The sequence below is a fragment of the Typopeltis vanoorti genome, chromosome 10 (assembly GCF_054136105.1).
Source record: "Typopeltis vanoorti isolate ZY-2024b chromosome 10, IOZ_Tvanoo_1.0, whole genome shotgun sequence".
Lineage (NCBI taxonomy): Eukaryota > Metazoa > Arthropoda > Arachnida > Uropygi > Thelyphonidae > Typopeltis > Typopeltis vanoorti.
Window position 1 is genome coordinate 106,899,265 of NC_143558.1, and position 24,971 is coordinate 106,924,235.

At 37.1% G+C, this 24,971-nt stretch overlaps 1 protein-coding gene across 2 annotated transcripts in view; it reads right to left on the minus strand.

Moving 5' to 3' along the window:
* Positions 1-24,971, minus strand: part of LOC150102656 (uncharacterized) — a 144,005-nt gene that overhangs the window by 116,264 nt on the left and 2,770 nt on the right. For both annotated transcript variants that reach the window (XM_090398926.1, XM_090398927.1), the window contains exon 2: positions 14,171-14,247. In XM_090398926.1, the coding sequence (XP_090255052.1) occupies positions 14,171-14,197 (27 nt within the window). In that variant the 5' untranslated portion in view covers positions 14,198-14,247. The remainder of the gene's footprint in view (positions 1-14,170; positions 14,248-24,971) is intronic.

Below are 24,971 nucleotides of genomic sequence, written 5' to 3' on the forward strand. Positions count from 1 at the left end.
TATTATCAAGCCAACCCAATTCTGAATTATGGCAATTACTAACCTCTCCAGCATGTTGACCACAGCTTCAGATAAACAGACTTTGTCCATAATTCAAAGTCTTAGTCTTATGTACCCCCCCCCTCCCTTATGTTGAACAATTTTGTCCTCTGTCCACTTTTTTTGAAACTTGCTTCGGTGCAGAGTTCAGGTTATAAAAGATACATAAAGCTGTTAACTCTCTGAAACATTCCCTTTAAACATGGTGATACATCATCAAGTCCAACAGGCTTATTAACTTCAAGTTTACTCAATTAGTCATATACTTCCTGCTTACTCACCATCATTCTCCTCCTCCATTCTTCCCACTGTATTCAAGTTCTGCATATCATCACATTCATGAGGATGAAATGCCTCTATGCTCATTTAATATCTCAACTATATCCTCTGCAGTGGTTATCATTCTATAATCATGCGTTCTTCTGCAGATCAAGTATCAAAAGAATAGGATTAATAACTGCAGCTCATATTGCACTTTAGGAAGTGAGTCACCTTCCACACTCACTCCTTATTCCACATTCAACTACTTATTACCAAGCATTTTGTACAGCTCCATTTATGTCTCCATAAATGTTCTTCTTCCAGACTGCACATCACACCTCAGGAACTATCTGACAGAAGCAATGTCTGACTCCTTTCGATCCAATTCTTCATTACTTGTGAGCGATCTCCCAAGTTTTTCATAACCACCAGCCTTATAGTATCACATATATACCAAGTCTTCACATGGCTGGCTACTATGCAAGGACTTGGTGATCACTTCATGGTCACTTGAATCAACTGGTGGGAATGAGAGTGCCTATTATTATTATAATATAATAATAGTGATAATAACAAAATATATTATATAATAAATAATAACAATAAATAAATATTTTATAATGTAGCATCTGTGGAGAAACAGTCAGTGTGATATGAATCAAATATTTGAGAATAATATTGCACAATTCATAAAATCATAATTAATATTAAACATAATGACAGACTTAGGTGTTGGTGGTTATTCATAAGAGTACTTAATGTGGTCATAATATGACCACATTAAGCTTTTTAATATTTATCTCATACACAGGAGTAGAAGACCCTATAGCATATAGTGCCATCAGTAGGGTATAGGTAAAGGTTGAGAAAGAAATCTACTGACATTTTTCTTGAAGGAAGTATGTGGTTATCAGAAAACACTTCACAAAAGCTGTTCCAGAGGACAGAAACATATAGAATAAAAGAGTAGCAGATTCTACGTGTTTGCAGTTGCACAAAAAGATATTTGGCAGCAGTTGCTATTAGTGGCCATTGAATTACAGGAATTCCTTACTTTATGCGGTTAATTGGTTAATGTATCTCATGAAAACTCGATTCTAAGTGAAAACATGTTAACTGAATATAATAAACAATGGAAAAATGTAACTCATCCATGGGTTTTTGAAATATTCTAATTTTTTTTGAAAGAGATTTGATTTTGCTGTTTTTACTGCCAATATAACTATAAATAATAAAATGTTTTAAAAGATTTAAAAATAAATGTATTTAAAAGAAAATTATAAGAAATATTTGAACAAGGTATACTTTGAACTGACTAGTTTCTTATTCAGTGTGTATATCTCAGGATAACAGCTCATAACTGTCTACATTCTGGCAAACTTTCATTTTGCAATCAAGATGAGGGTCAATATCTATAAGTTGTTGTTTTGAAGTTTCAACAGCTTGAAACAATGATTGAAAGACTTTCATTTTTTACATTTTGTTATGAATTGCAATCATCTTGTCCTTATATGCATGTTGTTCATTAGGAGGTCATTATCAGTTGATAATTCTAAATTACGAGTGTAACAATTCTCAAACATTTACTGAATGAGACAACAGTTCATGCTGTTGCTTCATTCAGTCCAAAATCAAATTCAATTTTCCCTTTCTTATCACCACACTCATATCTCTTAATTCAAGTTTCTGCTCTAAGTGATCACTTTTTCAGTCTTTATTACTGGCATGTTCTGTTTTACTCTTCCTTTTACCAAGAGTCACTGTCGAAGGACAACTTTTTAATATTAAAATGCTCATTTTTATTGGTCAGTAGTCATTATTTAGCAGTGGGTTGAACCACAAAGGCTACTATAATCACAGTATGTACATACATTCACACTGTTATGAATTCACATGTATCCTTTGAAATTATAAATGAACTTTTAGCAAAACACTGTAAAGTAGTTTACAATGATCAGTAATTTATGAAGGGACAGTGCCTCCACTTCAAGATGAAATTCTGCTTATGTCCCTTTCATGCAGGGCGGGTGCATTTTTACATTATCAATATACAGTTACACTAGTTCAAATATTTTCAGTTAAATTTTATTTGTATGTTATTATTTTTGAACTGCCTTAATAATGTAGAAAATCTGAAAAAATGCAATTCTGGTTTCAAGTCATACACACACACACACACATCTTTATTGGCTTTTGAAAATTTTTTTACACAAATCTTACGGTTTCTGCACCCAATGACTACATTATGAATAGGTATTACCACTGCAACAAAAACTTTGCAAGAGGATGTAGGACAATGTATGTAGTGCTACAAAACTGTTCTGCTTATGTGTAATAGCATCTGTGGGAGGGGATGGAATTTTTCAGTTTGCAAGGAGATTGTTTTCATTCCATTTGTCTCTAATTACACCAATTATTGTATGCAGACCAATTATCTCTATACTCTATTTAGTAATATGACAAATTTGTCTCATCTCAAGGAAAGTTCAAAAAATTTAATCTGAACAAGCATGAATGGAATGTGTCAAGCAAAATTTTAACCTGTGCTAATAAAATTGTGATAGTAATGTATTAACCATGCTAATTCAAAAAGTGTATTATTCAAAATTGTGTAAAGTGAAGGATGCCGTATCTGTAGAAAAGACACAGAGCTGAAACAGTGAATCTGTGAGATAGAGGGTGAAGTGAGTCTGTCAGGGGAGGATTATTAATTTTTAGGAAGGCTTTAGGTGCACCACCCCAACATGTGAACAGTATTCAAAGGATGGGTGGATTTGTATAAAACTAATAGCTGGATGGGTGAAAAGTAGCATCTTTAGCAGAAAAGAATGTCTAGTTTTTTTTTAGAGTTGAGGAAACTATGTGATGTTCATGCTGGGAGAGGCTGAGGTTAAATGCAAGTGCAAGGGGGGAGGGGGGAGACAGAGATCTGATCCTGTGTGGTCATTTCTGTATTCTGTGAAGGTGAACTGATGTCGTTTGCAAGAGAAAAGACATGATTGCATTCTGATGACAGTGTAGGTGACTAGGGTTACTTTATCCCATTGAAAAATGAATGGATATCAGTGCAAATTACTGGTTGCAGCTGATCTTGAAGCTTGGGATGTTTGAGTACTGCATAAGTCATTGAATGAATAAGATGAATAGAGTGTACTATCATCAGAAAAGCTGTAGATAGGATTAGTGATAAAATGAGATTAGGTTGTTTACATATAAGAGAGTAGGTGATAAAACAAAGTTCCTGCATTGGTGACAAAGCTTGAAAAGAGGGAACTGTCTACCTTAACATCAAAGAGAAAATTGTTATCCAACTGCAGAGGCTGGCAAGCAGACAGATGTGTGGCAATTCCCCAAGAAGGCCTTAATGCTGGACATTAAATACTTAGGAAATATCAAAGTTAAAGCATGTGCTTCTCCAAACACCTTTCCACAGCACATGTCCAGTGATAGGTAATGTAGGCTTAAGTCAGTCGTGCATCTGAGGCAGCAGATTCCGTAGTAGTATTCACTGATTAACTAGTTGGTTTCTATTATGTTTCAGAGGACTGAGGAAATGGCAATTTATCAGTGTTTAGTAGAGATTAATGTTCTCTTTTTGAAACCAATTGATAGATGCTTTTTTCCATGTGATAAGTACCAGATGAGTATAAAAGGTTATAGAGGCAACATAAGTGTTAGCTCTGGTAAAGTGTGATTACAAGTGAAAAGCGGCCACTGGGATCAGATGTTAATATCCAAGTTGTTAAGTATTTTTCTGATGATGTATTTTTGCTGAAAATCCACAAGCATATAATGCTGTGTCATTGGTATGGTAGGAAGCAATTTACCTTGGTCACAAAGCTGAAGTTGGAGAAAAACAATGGTGGCAGAATGTTAGTTTTATCTTAAGGTGCTATAAAAGTAATGCTATCTAGATGAGAGAGATGGAAATACAGGTGAGTCTATGCTGTCTGATGGCCTTTGCAAGTGATTAGAAAGCACAGCTTCCATTTGATAGGAGGTAAGATTTCTGCTTTTTTAACCTTTATGAAATCAGATTTGGATTTGGTAATGGCTGTTTTGCATCTATTTGAATGGTTCTGCATGGGAAGAGTATGAAGCTGGGTATGAAGAATAAAGTAAGCAGACTGAGTGTGAAGAAAAAAAAAAGCTTAAACTTACCAGTGTAGTATGCTTAAGACATATGTGATAAAGCTGAGTTTTTTTTGTTTTTTTTTTCCATCTGCTTTGGCACCTTATGTTAAACCAAGGCTTGGAAAGTAGATAGGAATTTTGGGGTAGAATGAGAAATGAAGGGCCTTCATGCTGGTGAATTCTTGTGATTCAGAGCAAGTGTTTGGATCAAATGAATAGAAGCAGTAATCTGACCATGGAAAGGAGCAAAAGAAATTACAAAGGTAATCCTGCTTTGTACCTTTGTGTAGCACCAAAGGACACAAAGGTTAGGAGTGGTTGGAGGGAGAGCATTCTATGTGAGAGGAATCTTGTATAAGACTGTGATCTGAGTTACTGAGGAGATGTGATCCCTAAGGTCTATTTGAAAGGCAAAGTACTGGGAAGGTGGAGAAGATTATGAGGAACTCAGGTAATTAAATATAGTTTTTGCATTAGGTCATCACTGCTTGTAGCAAAAAGGATCTGTCTAGCTTGATCCGTTGAATATATGCATGCAGGCACTAACACAGGGTAAATGAGGTTGGCACCCAAAGTGGCAAATACAGCAGATGAAATGTTACTGAATGAGGCAAGGAAATCAAAGAAAGTCAAAAGCAGAGGATTTTAAATCAGGCATCGCATCCTCTGGAAAGCAGTGATGGATTTCACAATTAGACACTGAAGTAGTGGACTAAGGTTATTGTAACTGCAATATGGGTTTCTCTCTCTTTGAATGTACTTCATTTTTGTATGTGTTTAGAGGAAGCTGTACTGTTGAGGTAGTGTGATTGACTATGTAAGTACATAGTCAATGTACTTACATAGTACATTGACTATGTACTATGAAAATAGGCAGAATCATTGAAAATGTCAACTGTGTTGTGAATGGAGAACCTGTGGAACAAGTAAAACATATCAGCTACTTAGGCACGATTTTTACTGAAGATGGTAAATTAAATATAGAAATAGACAACAGAATCAGCAAAGCTGGTATGGTGGGAAGTCAATTGAATAAATTCATATGGAATAAGAAAGAAATTAGTCGGAACACTAAATTAGCTGTATACAAGACAGTGTTCAAACCAGTTTTAACTGATGGATCTGAGAGCTGGGTCAGAAGTAAAACACTTGACCAAAGACTAGAGACCACAGATATGAGAGTCCTGAGAAAGATTAGCGGCATGAACAGATGGCATCAATGGCAATATCATATTAAAAATGAGGATATTAGGAAAGAACTTGACATTGTCAGCATCCAGGAATGCGTTAGCAGAGCTAATCTCAGGTGGTATGGTCACTTAAATAGAATGGGAGAGGAAAGATTAGCAAAACAAGTGTTCTCTGCCAGGTTGGCAGCAAAACGACCCAGAGGAAGACCAAGATATAGGTGGACTGATACGGTACAAAGTGCCTTAGACGATAGAAATATAAGATCTGATAATGTTGGAGTCTTGACAAGTAACAGACTGATTTGGAGGAAAATTGTAGATAGGAAGTTAGTAATGATATAATATTTTCATGTAGTACTGTCATATCCTGTACACGACTTGAGGGTACACGGCAGGAATTTGATGATGATGATGAACATATACTGAATATTAATCTCAGTAACTTTGATACTTCCGATATTTCAACAAAGTCAAAATGCTATCATCAAAGAACATAGAACAATATTATTTGTGCATGCAGGAATTAACACAGAATAAATGATGCCATATAAAGGCAACCAAAGTTGGGACTACCATTCCAAATATTGCTCCCTAGTAGGCTAAATTGATATGGATGGTCTTCGCTGTTGGGCTGAAGATCTGAGGATGAATGCTTCCCAAATTTAGGGTAGTTTCATGCACCCAAATTTGTTGAGGTTTGGAAAGTTTCTTAAGGATGAGGCAGATTCCAGGAATAGCCTGTCACATGTGTATTTGTTGCATTGAAGTAGAGTGGCGTTCTTCCAGCATATCCAGTCGTGGATGATATAATGATGGTACTGGAGGTAGTCCACATGTGTGGAAATTCTAATGTTGGCTGTCTCCAGCTGTTTAGCATTGGACAGTTTGCAACTGCAAGGAACCTGGTAAACACCTGGCAGTTTTAGGGTTGATTGGTTGATTTGAAGTTAATTGGTGCAAGGACAGCAAATGTCATAGCAGTATGCAAGATATTAATAAATAGTAAGAAAGAGATAAACTAGTGAATAATGCATATGTACAAAAATTAAGTTAAGTAATATTTACATACAAATAAAATTTATAATCGAATGTGTTTGTGTAAATTAATTCTTGATAAAAAGTTAAAAATGCTGGCATTCTAGCATATGGCAAATACTAAGACATGTATTGCATATTTTGCACATATGTGGGGCATCAGCTTTCCATAAATAAGAATGTGTAAGATGATTGTGAGATACTAGCAAGAACAACTTCCTCTCTTCTGTCTCTACATTGCCTAGACTGCCAATGCTTAATATAATAAAATTCAGGCTTAACCACCTTACCGGCCATTATGGATCAAATATACATCATATTTCAATGTAATAAGAATGGTATTACAATTTTAATATGCACTTCGCATCCATAGTAACTTGGACGTATATATCCGTCCTGGCCGGTAGCGTGGTTAACATGAAATCTCTCAGTGCTTCTTGCCATTGGGCAAGAAGCTTTGATCTTATAAGCTGTCTATAATCTGTATATGGTACTATTCAACAGTACTTTGAAAAGGGGATGGGCTGATCTAGCAGATGCAGTCTCATTTTCCTTAATTCCAATGTGGCTGGGAATCCAGCACTACCAAACATCAACATTAAGGGTCTTCATTTTGTAAAACAGAGTAACACTACACACAGCACTGGATATGAATTGTACACAGGAAAGGGGATAACCTGTAAAGAAGTGAATAAGTCTGTATAAAGTACACACTTTTGGTAGTGGTTTTATATTATATGTACAAGTGCAAGATGAATGGCACACAACTCTGCTGTATATTTACTGCAATCAAGTGGGATCAGGTTGAAGACAGTAATGTCAGGGAAACAAGCAGCACATTCAAGATAATGTTTTCAACATCAATGCTAATAGCTTGCATAATCTCTTTAATACATACCAAAAGGATGTATGGCAGTCTGACATGTATGATATTGAGCTTCCCAATGCAGAGAAAAGATACTAGTCCACATAGGATGCTCTGGAAAAGATTTTTTTTTTTTTTAGGGCATAATTAAGAGACAACTTTTTTGTCCAAGTAATTGAGCTGGTTCACTTGTCTCAATATAAAGATTAAGCGGGTGATGTGTGAAAGGTACCAGTAGCTATCCGTATGCCCTGATGATGAATGGGTTCCAACCCACTGCAGGAATTCCAGTCAGTCTGGTCCATTTTCCATATGGGCATCTGAGTAGGAAATCGTTTTTTGTGTGAAGACATGCAAATAACAGGATACTGATCACATGTGTATATGTTGTCTTTGATATTACACATGAGCAGTGGAAAAATGGCAGGGGAGCAGACTGTAAGACTGATTACAGAATATGAGCAGGTAGGAATATGGAAATATTGAATCTATTGTGCCTAAGGAAGAGATCATTATTGTGAAGGATCGATTCAATGATATGAGCCTGTCCATTTTAATGGCCACAGAGTGCTTTTCCACATTAAAATCACCCATAAGAAATATAGGCCCAGGCAGTTGGTTATCAATATTGATTTCATTTAACTCAACACACAGTGGTAAATAACTTGAACGTACTGTAATAAAAAATTCCACAGACAAACGAATTGCTACTGCTTCCAGAACAGTATTAAGTTGTGAGAGGAGTGTGATTACTCGATACGATGGCTACTTCACTATAAGCAAGATTACTCCCAGTTCTGCCCTTGGCAACAACAGTCAAATTCCTTAGGGTAGGGTCCTCACTAGATTTTAAATGTTTCCTGCAGAAAGAAACAGTTGTGTTTCTTCTATAAAAATCTTGATATCATTGATATACTGGGAAAAACCCACGACAGTTACATTGTAAAAATTTCGCTATCATTCTGGTTTTGTGGACTTACCTGATTTTTAGGAAGTTGAGGGCTTACCTTTGTCGGGTTTATATTGGTGGGGGGGGATTTGATTTGTGACAGTGTGCACTTATAGTAGGGATGTACTGAAGCATGATTTGGCTAAATAAACGAATACTGAATATTTGGTTTTGGTTTGTAATTCAGCTGAAGCACTAAATATTCTACCAAAGCATAGTGATAAAAAAACAGTTTTGAACAAAAATATATACTCTTAAAAATTGATTTATAAAAGAATGAAGGAAGATTAAAAAATATGTGTGATAACATTTCAGCTAGCAATGGAACCGCATGAAAGTGAAAAAAAATTATGTTTCTTAAATATAAAAAAAAAAAAAAATACAGCATAAAAATAAGAAAAATAAAACATTGCACTTATTTCTTTAAGTTACAAAAAATACTAATGGAACTTTGATTTCAAATTGTTCAATACAGAGAATAATTATGGATTTAATGATCACAATGAAGTCCCCATAAATTGCCATGTAGGAAAGTGTTTTTTTTTTTAATGAAGAATTCTACTTCTAGTGAAATAGCAAAGTTTCTTGCTATTTCACTAAATGGACAACATGATTTTCCATTCTTCTCACCAGACTAATAGATCATCCGTTCTTTTTAACAATGTATTAAAACACAATCACCTCATTATTAATTTTTTAATGTAGATTATTCTGCTTTCGATGTGATGGAAATACAGCAGTAGAAGAGATGACATAATGAAGAAACTTGCCACGATTTACTCCAGTTTTCCCTTTTATCATGATTTTCTCACAATCTAACAGGTTTTTTTTTTTTTATTATTTTTTTTATAATTGATTTCTTTGTCACTTTCACAATCAGATTCAGATTTCTCTTTAATTAGAATGCTTTTAAAATAAATCACTTTTGTCTAACTCAAAAAATTGCAAGCTTAAATCTTGGAATCAATACATAGGATTTGTGGATCTGTGGTCATTGTTTGATGAAAAGAAGGATTTCTATGCTGATGTATGGCATCTAAATGGGTTTGGTGTTTAGTATCAAGAGAGAGCTTTGTTCACTGGGCATGCTGAAGGGCAACTTCAGGAACACTTAATTAGGTGGAAGCAGGTGAGATTATGTGAAGGCATCCATAAGACGAGTAAGTGTGAGAATAACCAGTGGAGAATCTAGTCTCTCAAGCAAAAAGATTGAATAGGGTAGTCGATTCAGGAAGTAAAGGTAGGTAGGGGGGGGGGGCTAAAGGTATGCTGCAGTTTCTATATACTAATGCCAGAAGCATAAGGAACAAGGGTGAGGGAGGAGTTTTTGCCATTGGTTAGCGCACCTTGCCAAAAGTTATATGCATTAGTGAAATGTGTAACAGCAAATGATGTAGTTACAGGGATAAAATGTTTAGTATTTTCAGGAAAGATAGGATAAGGGAAGGGTTCTGCTAATAACAGTAGATGAATTGCACCCAAAAAGAATAGGAGATAGGCAGGAGGGTGGCTGTTCATTTCAAGCAGTTTGGCATGAGATCAAGACCAGTAAGACAAAATATACAGTTGGTTGTTGCTATAGGCCAGTGGGAGGAGGAGGGGGGGGGGGACAAAGGGTCCATGGATGATGTGGAAGACATGCATCAGCAAATTAGTACAATGAGTACAAGAGTGATTATTATGGGGGACTTCAACTATGGAGACACACAGTGGAAGGAAGAAAGATCACATGGCAGGAAGAAAATGGAATTTATACACCTATTGAGAAATAATTACTTGAGGCAGCATGTGATGGAAGGGACTAGGAGTGTGAAATAGTATCGGAACTGGTCACAGGATCAGAAGAGCTATCGATAACCAAGGTGGCCACATTGCTTCCTATTGGCGAAAGTTATCATTCAGTCTTGACTTGTGAGATTGAAAAATATGAGAAATATTCTGTCAAGTGAGAAGAAAGTCAAGGCCAGTATAAGAATATGTGGAATTACAAGTCAAGTGATCAAGATAAGCTTAGAAGGAAGCTTAAATTTCACCATGGCATAAAACTATCTAGAAGAGGCAACATTAAATTATATAAGTAAGGTAAGGAGATAAATAGATGAGTAATACCAATGAGCAGGAGCTGCAAAAGAAGAAAATGTGGTAAAGGGTATATAAGGAGAAAGGTGGCCATCAAACTCATGAACAGAATGAGGCCTAGACAAGAAAGGTGACCAACATGAAATTCAGCAAGGAATTCAAAATCAGATTATGAGAAGAAGCTAGCCTGGCAGGCCAAAGAAAATCCCAAAGAGTTCTTTCATTATGTGGCTAGTAAGAGAAAAAATGATATGGAAGATTACCCTTAATGAGTGGTGATGGACAAAAGCAGATAAAATAGTTGAGTTACTGAGTGGCCCCTTTGGAAGGGTATATCGTCCAAATGAGGTTACTGCTGTAACATATGTGACAAACACTATTGTCGGAAAAGATGTGGATGAATTGGTGGTTCTTAGGATATTGTAGAATCTCAATGTAAATACAGCTGTAAGATTAAATGGGATATCTGCTTGGGTTTTGCAAGAATGGCAAGGAAACTGGCAATGCCTCTGACTAAGCTATTTAAGTCACATCTCTGGTAGAGGTCCAAGGGAGTGGAAAGAGAGAAAAATAATTCCCTTGCATAAAGGAGGTTCTAAGATTGCAGTAGCAAATTATAGACAAATCGGTATCAAAGGCATGGTGGTAAAAGTAGTGGAATATTTGGTCAAAGAAAAGAAAATTCATGAATGGGTGGATAATATGATACTGTATGAGGGGCAACATGGCTTTGTGAAGGCTCAGTCATGCCTTAGTAATTTACTAACTTTTTATAATAGAGTAACAGCTGAGTTGGAAAGGAAGTGGCTACATGAAGATTCTGCTGGATTTTGTAACGGCATTTGGCATCATACCACATAGAGCTCTGTTATGCAAATCAGAACAAATGGCGATGGATATAACACTGGTTATGTGGCTGCTGGACATATATCAAAAAGTAGTATATGGAGGGGCAGAATCAAGGTGAAAACTGGTGAGTAGTGGTGTGTGCCAAGAGGTTCAGTGTTAGACCACTATGGTTTAATTTGAACATAAATGATATAAGAAATATTCATTCATTAAATAATTATTTATATTAAATAAATATTAAATAATTCATTTATTCCTGAAAGGAAATATTCAGCTGTTTGCTGATGATGCGAAGTTAGGAAGAGTAATAGTTAATCAAGGCGTTGTGGAGAGCTTTCAGAACGATTTAATAGGCTGTCAGTATGGGCAAAAGATAATGGGTATCAGTTTAATGTGGAGAAATGTAAAGTTATGCATTTTGGGATAAATAGATTACAAGCTGTGTACCACATTCAGGGAACATATGAAGCTAGAGATTTAGGAATAGTGGTAGACAGAAGTTAAAGTTTAGATGACAGGTTGCTAAGGTAGCCCCTAAGATTACTTGGCTACTGAAGAACAAGTAGGGATAAGAATTTGTTATTCCTTTTTACAAGGCTTTGATCCACATCTAGGTTACTGTGCTCAAGTGTGGTCTCCTGAGTTTCTTGGGAATGAGGACGCAGTGGAGAAGATTCAGAGGCGAGTGCCCAAGATGATGAGTGGTCTGTGGAATGTTTCCTATGAGGATAAATTGAAGGAAGTGTGGATTGCAGAAGTTGATTGATAGAAGAAAAAGAGGAGATATGAGAGAAACATTTATGTTGCTTAAAGAGTTTTATAGGATTGATGCAAGGGAAATGTTTCAGAACAGGGCTAGAAGAGTCAGAACAAGAGGTCATCCGTGGAAGTTGAATAAATGTGTGGTTAGTAGGGGTGTGAGGACTAGATTTTTAGCTTGGAGAGTTGTGAATGAGTGGAATCAGTTGCCAGAGTCAGTTGTGAGTGTTTTATCTGTGAATGGATTCAAGGAGAGGTATGATATATTTTATGGATAATTTTCATCTCCCATGATGAGGCTTTTGACTCCATGGAGGTGCCCATATCACAACAGTAATAATAATATCTAACATTGTAGAAACAATATATTTATTTTTGAATAAAGTATCGAATGCTCTGTTAATTTCTTCACAGAGAAATTTTTTCATTGTTACTTCTCTGAAAAATTATATTCATCTTCAAATAAACACATTTCCAGAGCTGTAACAGTTGGAAAATTTACAAATAATGCAACCTTATTTGAATTCATGTTTTATTTTATTTTAAATTTCCTTGAAAAGCTTCTATAAAATAGCAGTGGTTCCAAAGACCACCGATTTGAGCTTAATATATTTAAATTGTTATTCATTAATGGATATTTAATGCTCTTTTTTTGTCTGCATGTTTGCAAACATGTAGCAAAAAATCCAGAAAACTTACATTTTGCAAATTTTGAATTCGAATAAATGGTAAAAGTAAAAGTTGCTTGTTTTATTATTCATGGCCAAAAGATTACTCTTTTTCAGTATTTTAAGTCTTCATAATATAAATGAATTTTTACGACTGCATAACATAAACTGAAATATAAACACAAACAACAAATTAAGTGCCTATAGAAAATACAAAAAACTTTAGTATGAGACTATGCAAGAAGGGAAGGCTTTCCCCAGATTTATTTTGTTTGTTACAAGGCATATAATTTTTTTTTTTTTCGACCAAATCTGTAGAAAGATTTGGTCAAAGCTGAGTATTTGTATAACATGCCGACTCACCTCTATACCAAAGCAAAACTGAATATTCAACATCCATAATTGATAATAATCAAAATTACATTATACATATGAAAATCTGTATGAATTATAGATTCATAAGTGTTGACATACTTGAAAATTAAGAAATTTAAAAATCTCAAAGATCCTACTGCAAAACTTTTGAGGCAAGCAATGTGTGTGTGTGTGTGTGTGTTTTGCTTAGGGCACATTCCCATCAAATGTAAATTAAAGATACCAAGAAATTATATTCTTGGTTTAATTCTTTATCCACATGCAAGCAAACAAGTTTGCACCTGAACTATTTTCAGGACTGGGGCAACTCTACTAAGGTAAGTGATGTGAAGACATTAGCTTCTTTATACTAGTTGCTCCAGTCCTGAAAATAGTTCAGGCACAAACTTGTTTGCTTACACTTGGATAAAGGATTAAACCAAGAATATAATTTCTTGGTAGCTTTAATTTATAGTATAACCAGAGAGAAAAATTATCCCATGAAATGAGTTTAACTGGTTGGCCGAGTGGTGAGTGTATGTGCTCTCCAGCCAAAAGGCTGCGGGTTCGAATCCCACTGTGGGCATGAATGTTTGTGAAAATACTAGTGGTAGTGGGCAGTAGATGCCGTTGGTGTAAGTAATGTGTTGGAGATGCAGAGTTGTAGAGCAGATGCCCTCCCTCAACGAGTTTCTGGACTCCCTGAAAGCGTTATCTAATAATAATATATGCAAAAGTATTTTTTACAACTGTAATTATATTATAATAAATTTAGTTTAATCCTTTATCCAAGTGTAAGCAAACAAAGTTTGCACCTGAAAATATCTTCAGGACTAAGGTAAGGTAGTGCAACTCCGAGCAAAGGTGGACCAAGCTCTCATCATTCCTTGTCTCAGTATCTCCCATATATTAAATTCAACTTATGCAAGAAAGAATATTAATAATAATTCACATTAAAAAAATTAGCTCTTTAAGTATATTACTTTACCTGGCACATGAATTTTTTATCTCCCATATCAATACTGGCATCAATCTATTGGAGAAAGCTCCAGCTGTATGAAATGACTAAATTAAAAAAAATAATAATAAATAAATCATTTCCATTTCTAATACACCACACAAATATGTACAAAATTAAGCTTTGAAAGGCGAAAAATTGATGATTAAGAAGTTCGTATTATGACGAATTAAACTAGAAAGATGTCCTTGAATAAATCAACACTATCAAGTAGTTATAATTTAAAACAGGTATGAAAAATTACTTAAAGCCATATTAACTGAAACGGTGACATGTTCATAAATTTCATAGCCCACACATTAATAATCAACAAATTAAATGAAATTTGTGAGAAAGATCACCAAATTATATTGACAAAATATTTCTATTAAATCAACATTAACAGACAGAAAACCTTCACCCATATGAAACTGATACTGGCCTGCTACAGAAGTTTCCACCTGGAATAAAACTTCGGAGAATTGCCCACGTATAAAACAATATTTCATTCAGTGTCTGCCTTCATGCCTTATTTACTGTCATGGGAGATTGCTATCAAAAGAAGAGTGGTGTCAGTTTATTCTGCCCTTGACAGAGTACTCATTTTCTTTCTACATTTGTCCTCATTACCAACATACATAGGAAATTAATCAGGAGGATTTTTAACAATGCTTTGTTTGATGAATAAATCAACTGGTTGCATTTACATTCCTCAGCCTTTTTTAAGTGTCCATTTGTGAGGAGGCATAGCAAAACAGTTTCTTACTACAGCAATATCCTTATGTATATTATTAAGATTGGACTTAAATGGAGTCAAAAAACTCATTGTGGGAGGTTCCTATCCTAATTTACACTGAAGTGCAGACCAACGCATTTTACCATGTAGGCATTTGGAACCGAGATCATATGGAATAGGATAGGTACTCCTTATTCCTGGAGGTGTCATATGTCTGTAGAAGTGTGTGTTCGTGGGGCCAGTTTGCATGTTCTGTGGGATGAAAAACTCTAGTTTCCGGATGGAAAAAACCCTCTACCTAATATGAGACCAGCTAACTCACCTTTAGTCGAAAGAGACCAGATAAAGGTTCCTCACATCACTGATGAGAATCGAACCCAAGTCATTCTGTAAGATTTATGCTTGGTGAAGAACAAGCTGGTTATTCACCAAGTTCCTAGATTCAGGCCAAACAAAGGTTGATAGGATCAGATTTCCACTTTAAGGTAAATAGTTGAGAAATCTCGGGAATACAACAAAGAATCGGTATTTAAGTTTTGTTGATCTTTCAAAGGCATATAACAAAGTGCAAAGAGGGAAAGTTCTTCAATGCTATAGTTATATGGTATAAATGGGGCATTATTGAACAATACATAGTTTCTAGTTAAACTGCAGGTGTCAGCAGTTAGAATTGAAGGAGGTACAGGAAGATGGTTTGATGTTAAATCAGGTCTAAAACAAGAGTGCACACTATCTCCATTGTTATTATCTATATAGATCACATTATGAAGGAAAGTGGTATTAAATCTGATATCAAAATTGGTGATGTTAATCTCAGCTCTTTACTTTATGCAGGTGATGTTATAGTTTTGAATAAATCCAACACAAGCCTGCAAGATTCCCCAATTAAACTGAATAACTGTTATAATAAATTTGGTATAAAATCAGCAATAAAAAAGACAAAGATAATGAAAATAAACACAAACACTGAAAACATTAACTGTATCTGAATGGTGAAACTACAGAACAAGTAAAATTTCAGCTATTGAGGCACAATTTTTATTATAGATGGCAAATTAAACATGGAAACAGACAATAGATTTAGTAAAGTTGGTATGGTAGGAAGTTCAACTGAATTAATTTATATGGAAAACGAGAGGGAGATTAGTCAAAACACTAAATTAGCTGTATACAAGATGGTCTTCACACCAATTTAACTTATGGATATGAGAGCTGGGTTAGAAATAAAATACTCGATCAAAGACTAGAGACCTCTGATATGAGAATTCTGAGAAAGATTAGTAGTGTCAACAGATGGCATCAATGGTACTATCACATTAAAAATGAAGATGTTATTATTATTATTACGGCCAACTCCAGGGAGTCATTAGACTTATCGAGGGAGGCCCCAAATCATATTCATCACAACTATTCGACATTCATGCAGTATCTATCATACCTCACCTTAAACTCATTCACTGTCACAGCATCCACCACAGAATCTGACAGCCCATTCCACTCATTCACCACTCTAAAAGTAAAGAACCCAGCTCTAACACCCTTACTAACCACATTTTTGCCCAGTTTCCATGGATGTCCCCTAGTCCTTCCACAACCAGCCCTGTTCTCAAAAATATCTTCTGAATTAATTTTATAGAAACCCTTCAGTAATCTGAATGTCTCAATCATATCTCCCCTCCTCCGCCTATCAACCAATTTTTGCAATCCACAAATCCTCAACCTGTTCTCATAAGGTTCATTCCACAGACCTGCTATCATCTTGGTCACTCGCCACTGGATCCTCTCAACCTCCTCCCCATCAAGAAGAACCCTAGGTGACCAAATCTAGGCACAGTAGTCAAGATGGGGTCTTAATCAAGGAACAATAACCTGCTTGTCTCTGCTTGTCAACATATTCTTCAGCAACCAAGTGATTTGATGAGCTGATTTGGCCACTTTTGCAATGTGCCCCCTAAACTTCAACTCCTTATCCACCAACACTCCTAAATCTCGTGCATCATCAATTTCCTGGGGTACAGTTCCACCAATGTAGTAAACTGCTGCTAATCTTTTCACCCCAAAATGTATAACCTTACATTTTGCTACATTAAATTGACATCCATTCTCCTTAGCCCAGACCACCAATCAATCCAAATCATCTTGCAAAATTTTGACATCATCTGCATTCACTATTGCTCTACCCAACTTTGCATCATCCGCAAACAAATGAACTGTTCCTCTCAGATCCTTTCCTATATCATTAATGAACAAATTAAACAGCAGTGGTCCAAGAACAGATCCTTGTGGCACACTGCTAGTCACAGGCCGTCTTGTGGACTCTACTCCTGAATAAACCACTCTCTGATATCTCTCCATCAACCACCCTCCTATCCATCTCACCAACCTTATATCCATCCCCATATGCTGCAATTTACTGATTGGAATTCCATGTGGTATCCTGTCAAAGGCCTTAGCAAGGTCCAGTAGAATCACTGTAAACCTATTACCCTTATCCAGTTCAGCCGTCACTATGTTATAATATGTGAGCAATTTACAGGCATGACTTATCCTTCACAAAACCATGCTGTCCCCGATACAGTATCCCATTTTCATCTATCCAATCTTGTATTTTCCTCTTGACTATTTTCTCCAAGACCTTGATAATGATTCCTGTTATGCTGATTTGCCAGTAATTTTCAACAGCAGCCTTGGAACCACCTTTATGCAGCGGAACTATTTTCCTCTCTTTCCACTCCCTTGGGACTGACCCAGACCCGAGGCTCAAATTAAACAAAATGGTCAAGGGCACTGATAATTCTTTAGCCACTTCACGTACGATATGAGCTGGTATACTTTCCATCACATGGAATTCCAATCAGTAAATTGCTTTCCTTCCTTCAATGTCACCACCTGGATGATATACTCTTGCAAAGTGCTCGCTCAGTAATTCCACTATATCGACTGATTCGGATACCTCCCTACTCTCAGCATTTTTTAAAATCATTCTGCCATGAACATTTTTCCTTTTACTTGCAACATATTGAAAAAAACTGTTTGGGATTCTCCTTAGCCTGCATGGCCAATTTTCTTTCGTAATCCGCTTTTGCTTTTCTTACCACCCTTGTTACCATCCTGGCCTGAGCTTTATACTGTTCCTGCACCTGCTGGTCACCTTTCTCCTTAAATTCCCTCCACAATTGTTTCTTTTTTTGCAGCTCAAGCTTAATAGTGTTATTCATCCATTTAACCCCTAGTTGATTTATTATTCGGACACTTGGTATACAATCAACCATTGCTTCCTGCAAACACTTCTTTACCACTTCCCATGCACTATCAACATCCAGCCCTTACAGTTTTACATGCCATGGCACTGAGCCAAGCACACTCCTAAGCTTGTCATACTTACCAGCCCGGCAATTCCACATATACCCTGTCTTAATTGTAAATTCCACTCCTTTAGCCACCTCCCAAGTCATGACCTTATGGTCACTCTCACCAATTGGTGGCAACATTGTCATGTTCATTACAGTCACATTCTCAGGTCAAGCACTCTCTGCCCACTTGTATTTTCCACTACATGCTGTCGCAGATAGTTGTCCCTTAATAACGGCATAAAATCCAATTCCTTCCTCCCATGTGCCCTCTCCTCTTTCCAGTCAATGTTACCATAATTGAAATCACCCATAATAATTGCCATCCTTCCAGTCATTCCTTCTATTTGCCTATGCATACTATCCCCACCATTTATTCCATCACCTGGTCTATAGCAGCACCCAATTGTATATTTTGTTCTGCTAGATTCTATCTCACACCAAACAGCCTCAAATGTGCTCTTTTCTCTATCCTGCAGTTCAACTTCTATACTCCTTAGCTGCAACTCATCAGCTATCATCAATAACACTCCTCCCCCCTTTTTATTCTCCCTGTCACTCCTGAACACGCTATACCCATCGCATTCAATCCCACTAGCTTTATCATCTTCTGTCAGCCATGTTTCACTAATACCAACAACCTGTGGCCTGGAAGTGCCAACCAAGGCCAAAAACTTTTCCTTCTTGTTCCTAATACTCCTGGCATTTGCAGAAGCCCATTAGTCCCATCCCTACTTTGATGCCTTATACTAACTATCCCATTCTGATTTGTTGTCCTTCGTACTCACTCGGGCATATTATACTCATTCATACACTCAACTGCCTCCCTAAAGTCTGCATATCTACTCACCTCCCCCCCTTAATAAATCTAGTTTCCCTGAGTCTGTACATTCACTTCCACATCATTCATCAACACTTTTTCAAGCCTCCATACACCAACTCCATTCAAATGTAACCCATCCTTCTTATATAAATCCTTTCGCCCATCGAACTCACTCCACAAATTCCACACCACTCTCCATACATAACTCACGCATAAAGTCATTGGCAATTATGGCCCTCCTTCTAAACACTTCACTGTCATACCGTGGTAAAATACTCGCCATCCTAACTCTCTCACTCTTCTCTTTTGCTACCTCAAGTAATTCATCCTCTATCATTTCCATTTTGTCTTTCAAATCATTTGTTCCTGTCACGATTATCATCTCTTTCACCCTCTGTTTTTGCACTCTAATAGATTCGCTGATGTCCTTTATGTTCGCACCTGACTGGTACGATTTCAAAATGTTAGGAAAGAACTTGCTATTTATAGCATTCAGGAATGTGTTAGCAGAGCTAATCTCAGGTGGTATGGTCACTTAAATAGAATGGGAGAGGAAAGATTAACAAAACAAGTGTTCTTTGCTAGGTTGGCAGGAAAAAGATCCAGAAAGATGAAGATGGAGATGGATTGATACAGTGAAAAAGTGCCTTAAAAAACAGAAATATGCAATCTGATACTGTTGGAGTTGTGACAGATAACAGTTTAATTTGGAAGAAAATTGTTGACTGGAAGTCAGTAATGGTGTAACTTTTTTGTGTAGTATTATCATAATTAAACTATATATCCCCTGAGGGTACATATGAGGAATATGATGATGACCCGTGTGGAAAGGGTCATGTGTTCACTGCACATGTTGATTAGATTTTAACAGTATAGATGCAAACAGATTGATAAGAAAATAACTATTTATAGACTTAACTGCTAATATTTCACTGGTATTCTATCCAGCATCTTCAGAGCACACAAGCAAAGTTTGTTACAGTAGCGAGACAACCGCAATCTGGTGTAGCAGTGGGACCAGTATGAGCAATTGTAGATTGCAACATAAAGACTACAGTCTTAATTAGGTGCCATCTAAGTTGGAAAAAAAAAAAAAAGAGGGAGAAAGTAGGTATTAATTTGGTCTTAGGATGACTGTTTCCCAAATCTTTGGGAGATTTATACAGCCATATCAAACCTCAACGAGTATGGCTGTATAAATCTGCCAAAGATTTGGGAGACAGTCATCCTAAGACCAAATTAATACCCACCTTTCTCTATGTTTTTTTTTCCCAACTTAGATGGCACCTCAGACTTGTAGCGGATTTATTTAGAAGTATAACATCATCCGCATAAAGCAAAGGGCTGACATTAACATCTCCAATTTTGATATCATGTTTAATACCACTTTTCTTCATAATGTGATCCATATAGATAATGAATAACAGAGGGGATAATGTACATCCTTGTCTCACACCAGATTTAACATTAAACCATCTTCTACTTCCTTCAATTCTAACTGCTGACTTACAACTCAAATAAAGACTAAGTATTGCTTGATATAATGCCCCATTGACACTATATAACTGTAGCATATTGAATAGCTTCTCTCTTGGCACCTTGTCATATGCTTTTTCCAAATCGACAAAACTTAAATACAGATCTTTGTTATATTCCCATGCTTTCTCGACTATTTGTCATAAAGTGAAGATCTGATCGTGACAGCCTCTGTTTGGCCTGAATCCAGATTGTTCTTCACCAAGCTTTTCTTCCACAATTCTTCTCAACCGTTTCTAAGTGTTTTCTTCTATAGATCTTCCCAGGTAGATATGAGAGGTTAGATATACAGGATATGACAGTACTACTTTTTCATGTAGTACTGTCATATCCTGTACATCCCTTGAGGGTATATGGCAGGAATTTGATGATGATAGATGGCACCTAATTAGGACTTTAGTCTTTGTGTTGCTTTGCATTATGTATAAAACTATGCATTGCAGGAAAGGTTACTACCCAGACCTGTTTTGACCTTCGTTGAGGTCTCATCAGTGCAAGCCAGAACCAGAAGTGATACCAAGTGACATTTATGACTTAAGGGGTGAAGCGAAAAGCTTTTAATATTCCCCGTTGTCTGTTACAGTCACAGTGAGGGAAAATATTATGAGCAGTATGCTCACCCAGAATGGGCATGGAGATTATGCATCACTGAAGGAAGTTAAAATGGCTTTCGGTCTTTTGTGTTTGAATGTATCCGTAGGCTCATAGGCTACAGCTTGCTGAACTAGATCATTGGGATGAGTGGAAGTCTTTAGGAAGAACTTTGCAGCTAAAGTTTGTAGGAAGGAGAAGATAAGGAATATTTGTATCTCAGTGAAGTTGATGATTTCTGATGAACCATGGGGCGTTTAGGATCATTCACAAGCATTTGTTCTGAACCCATTGCAATTTGATAATATTTGTAGTGGAGGTATAGAGCAAATCATCAGCTGGTATAAAAGCAGTTTGATTCTGATGTTTAGCTTGCTGCTTCTGTTTATTAGGGGGTGGATCTGAGCAATGGCTTTAGATGCCTTTGTACATGCAACCTTGATGTGTTGGTTAAAAGTTAATTTTTTGTCGAGGACGACACCTAAGTAATTTGTTTCCGTCTGCCAAGGAATTTTGGTGTTGAATAATAAGATGTCTCCTACAGGAGATAGACCTTTTTGTGAAGAGAATAGCTGAACTTTTTAGGGGATTTACTTGCAGTCTCCATTTGGAGAACCATCTTTCTAATTTTAGAAAGTTTTCTTGAAGTTTTCTAGTAATGAAATGTGGTCGAAGAGATCTGACTAATAATGCTGTGTCACCTGCATACAAGGCCATGATGGATGTCATTGGGTTGTGCGGGTTATCAGACATGTATACAGAGAATAGTAATGGAGCCAGTAGTGATCCCTGTGGCACTCCAGCCAAGATGGGTCGCTGAGATGAGGTAGTGCCGTTAATCTTGACTTGCATGGTCCTGTTATGCAGATATGAACTAACTAAATGTGTCAATTTCATTGAGATACCAGCTGAGATAAATTTATGTAGCAATCCAAAGTGCCATATTTTGTTAAATGCTTTGGATAGGTCAAGAAAAACAGCTCCCGTGTATTGACGCTAGTTGTAGCTGGTAGTAATGTATTCCACAATTCTGTAGATTTGGTGAGTAGTACTGTGGTATTGCCGAAAGCCGAACTGCTCTTTAGGAAGGATGTCTAGTTCATTTATTGAGGCTTGAAGACATGCGAGGATGACCTTCTCCGCAATCTTGCCTAGGTTGGAGATGAGACTGATTGGACGATAATTTTGAGGCAGGTGAGGATCCTTGCCTGGTTTATGTATAGGAATTACATCAGCCAGTTTCCAGGTGGAAGGAAAATAGTGAAGACTTAGGATCGCATTTATAATTGTGGTCAGGTGCACTACTGCTTTTCGGGGCAGAAGTTTGATCACCCGATTAGTAATGCAGTCTGGCCCAGGAGCTTTTTTGTTCTTTAATTTTTTAATAATGCCATATATCTCAGCAGGTGATGTTGGTGCAATATGGTCAGTGCTGGTGTCAGGAAGTTTGAGTGAGTGTCTGACCTTGCTGTGAATCTTATATATGTGGTCAAAGTCAAGGTTTTCATATGAAGGCCTGCATTGCTCCTCCAAATTGTTTGCTATAATTTCTGCTTTGTCTACATCTGTGTGAGCAAGGCCCTGGTCAGAGAATATTGGGGGAAGGGATCTGTCTTTGTTTCTGATATTTTTCAGTAGTCCCCCAGATGGAGTGATCAGTAGGTGAAATGGAGGCTAACTTTTCTTATCATACTTGGTCTCTATGAGCTTTGAGTGCATCTCTTACTGCCCCATTTAATCTGTTTAGAGCTGTTTTATATTGTGGTGCACACGTGTTACGGAATCTTTTCCTAGCTCTCTTTTTGTCTCTGATCAAGTTCATGATGTCTTCAGGCAAACGATCTGGCTTGCGGACAGATTTGTAGGAGGTAGCTACCATTATAGCAGAATTAATTTGTTGTGTGAGATTTGTAACTGCAGTTTCTACTTCTTCTTTAGTGCATATGTGAGGAACAGGTCTAATATAATCCTTGAGTGCTGCTAACAGTCTTTCCCATGCTATGTAGGAGTGAGAAGGAGGACACAGGTATTCTTGTTTTCCCAGCTGTAGTAGAATTGGGTTGTGATCGGATGATAGTTCATCCATAGATATAATGCTGTATTGAAGTTTGATATCCTGCAGGATACCTATATCCAGGATGTCAGCAGTGTCAAACGTACTGAGATGTCAAACGTACTTTGGTGGGGCCTACCACAACAGCATTGCTTGATCCTAAGTAATTGGAAAGGATGCAACCATTCTTGTTGGTGGTTATGCAATTCCACACAGGGTGCTTGGAGTTCAGATCCTAGGCTATAATGGTGGGCTCTCTGACGCATAGGATGGCATTTAGGTCAGAGTGTAGTAGAGATTTTTGGGGAGGGTTGTAAGCTGAGTAGATTTTCAATATGCCAGCGGAGCTGGTGACTACTTCCACGCCTGTGATCTCAAGGTTAGTGTAATGTAATTTTTAATGAAGATGGCAGTGCCACCGCCTATGTAGAATAATCTATCATTTCTGTATAGGTGATAACCCCTTATTTTAGGATTGTCTGAGGGTCTTCAATGAGTTTCACTGATTAATATAACATCTGGTTGATACCTATATGTGAAATCTCGGATGTTCCAGAATTTTGTTTTTGAGGCCATTTGCATTCCAAGCAACGACCTGAAGAGATGCTGGAATGAGTTTGTTACCATTCATTTATGAGAGCTGTGAGGATGACCTGCGTTTCATGAAGAAATCTTTTAGTGGAGGTTGCAGTAGGGTTTGACAGGCTGAAATCTTGTAGCATGTTTGCTAGTGAGGCAGTAATAACAGCTGTTAGGTTTTTAGGTGCTATTGGTTGATTTTGTTCTGGTATCGGTCTATTTGTATGGGTTATATCGGCATAACTTCTTGTTTGCTTTTGGGTGTCTCTATTATTGGAGGTCTCCAATTGTGGCCGCTGAGTCTCCGATGATGCTTCAGCCTCTGGTGTTCTTATACTGTAGAAGGAGGGCTGATTGACTGCCTCCATCCATCTGTTCTTTGGGTGCTGAGTACATCCTTTTGTAGTTCGCAGGATGAGGGCTGATTGACTGCCTCCATCTGTCTGTTCTTTGGGTGCTGAGTACATCCTTTGTAGTTCACAGGATGAGGGCCACCACAGTTGGCACATTTGGCCGAGGTGGTCCTCGGCTTTGTGCAGGTATTGGTTTGGTGGCTGTCCCCACATTTCGAACATCTATATTCTGCTCTACATAGATTCTGGGCATGGCCAAACTTCTGGCACCTGTGGCACTGCCTAGAAGATGATCTTTTCCGGAGTGGTTCTGGTGTGATGATGAGACCACAGACTGTTTTTAAGTTGTAGATATTTTTGTAAATTTTATGAATCTCTACTAGGACTAATGGCATGAGAGTCTTGTCTGCTTTGTACATTCTGCTGATCTTGACTGGAGGCAGATCCTGAGAATTAAGGTCAGCAGCTATTTCTGCAGTGTCAATGTCTTCACAGACACCACAAAGGACCACTTTTAAGTTTTTTCCCGAGCTCAGCGCAAAGGTATAATACTGGATGCCTCTATCATCCAGTTCTTTGGTCAACCTTCTATAGTCTGTCACTGTTGCTGGCTGTATCTTTATTGCCTTCATCCATGTTTTTTAGCCTTAATGAAGCCAATGTACAGATTGGACATTGTGGATCTTAAAGCTGCCCATTTCTGCTTTTCTCTAAGGATGATCGGAGGCACCTTTTCTTTGGGAGAAATCGTGGCGTCTGAATCCTGAGCAT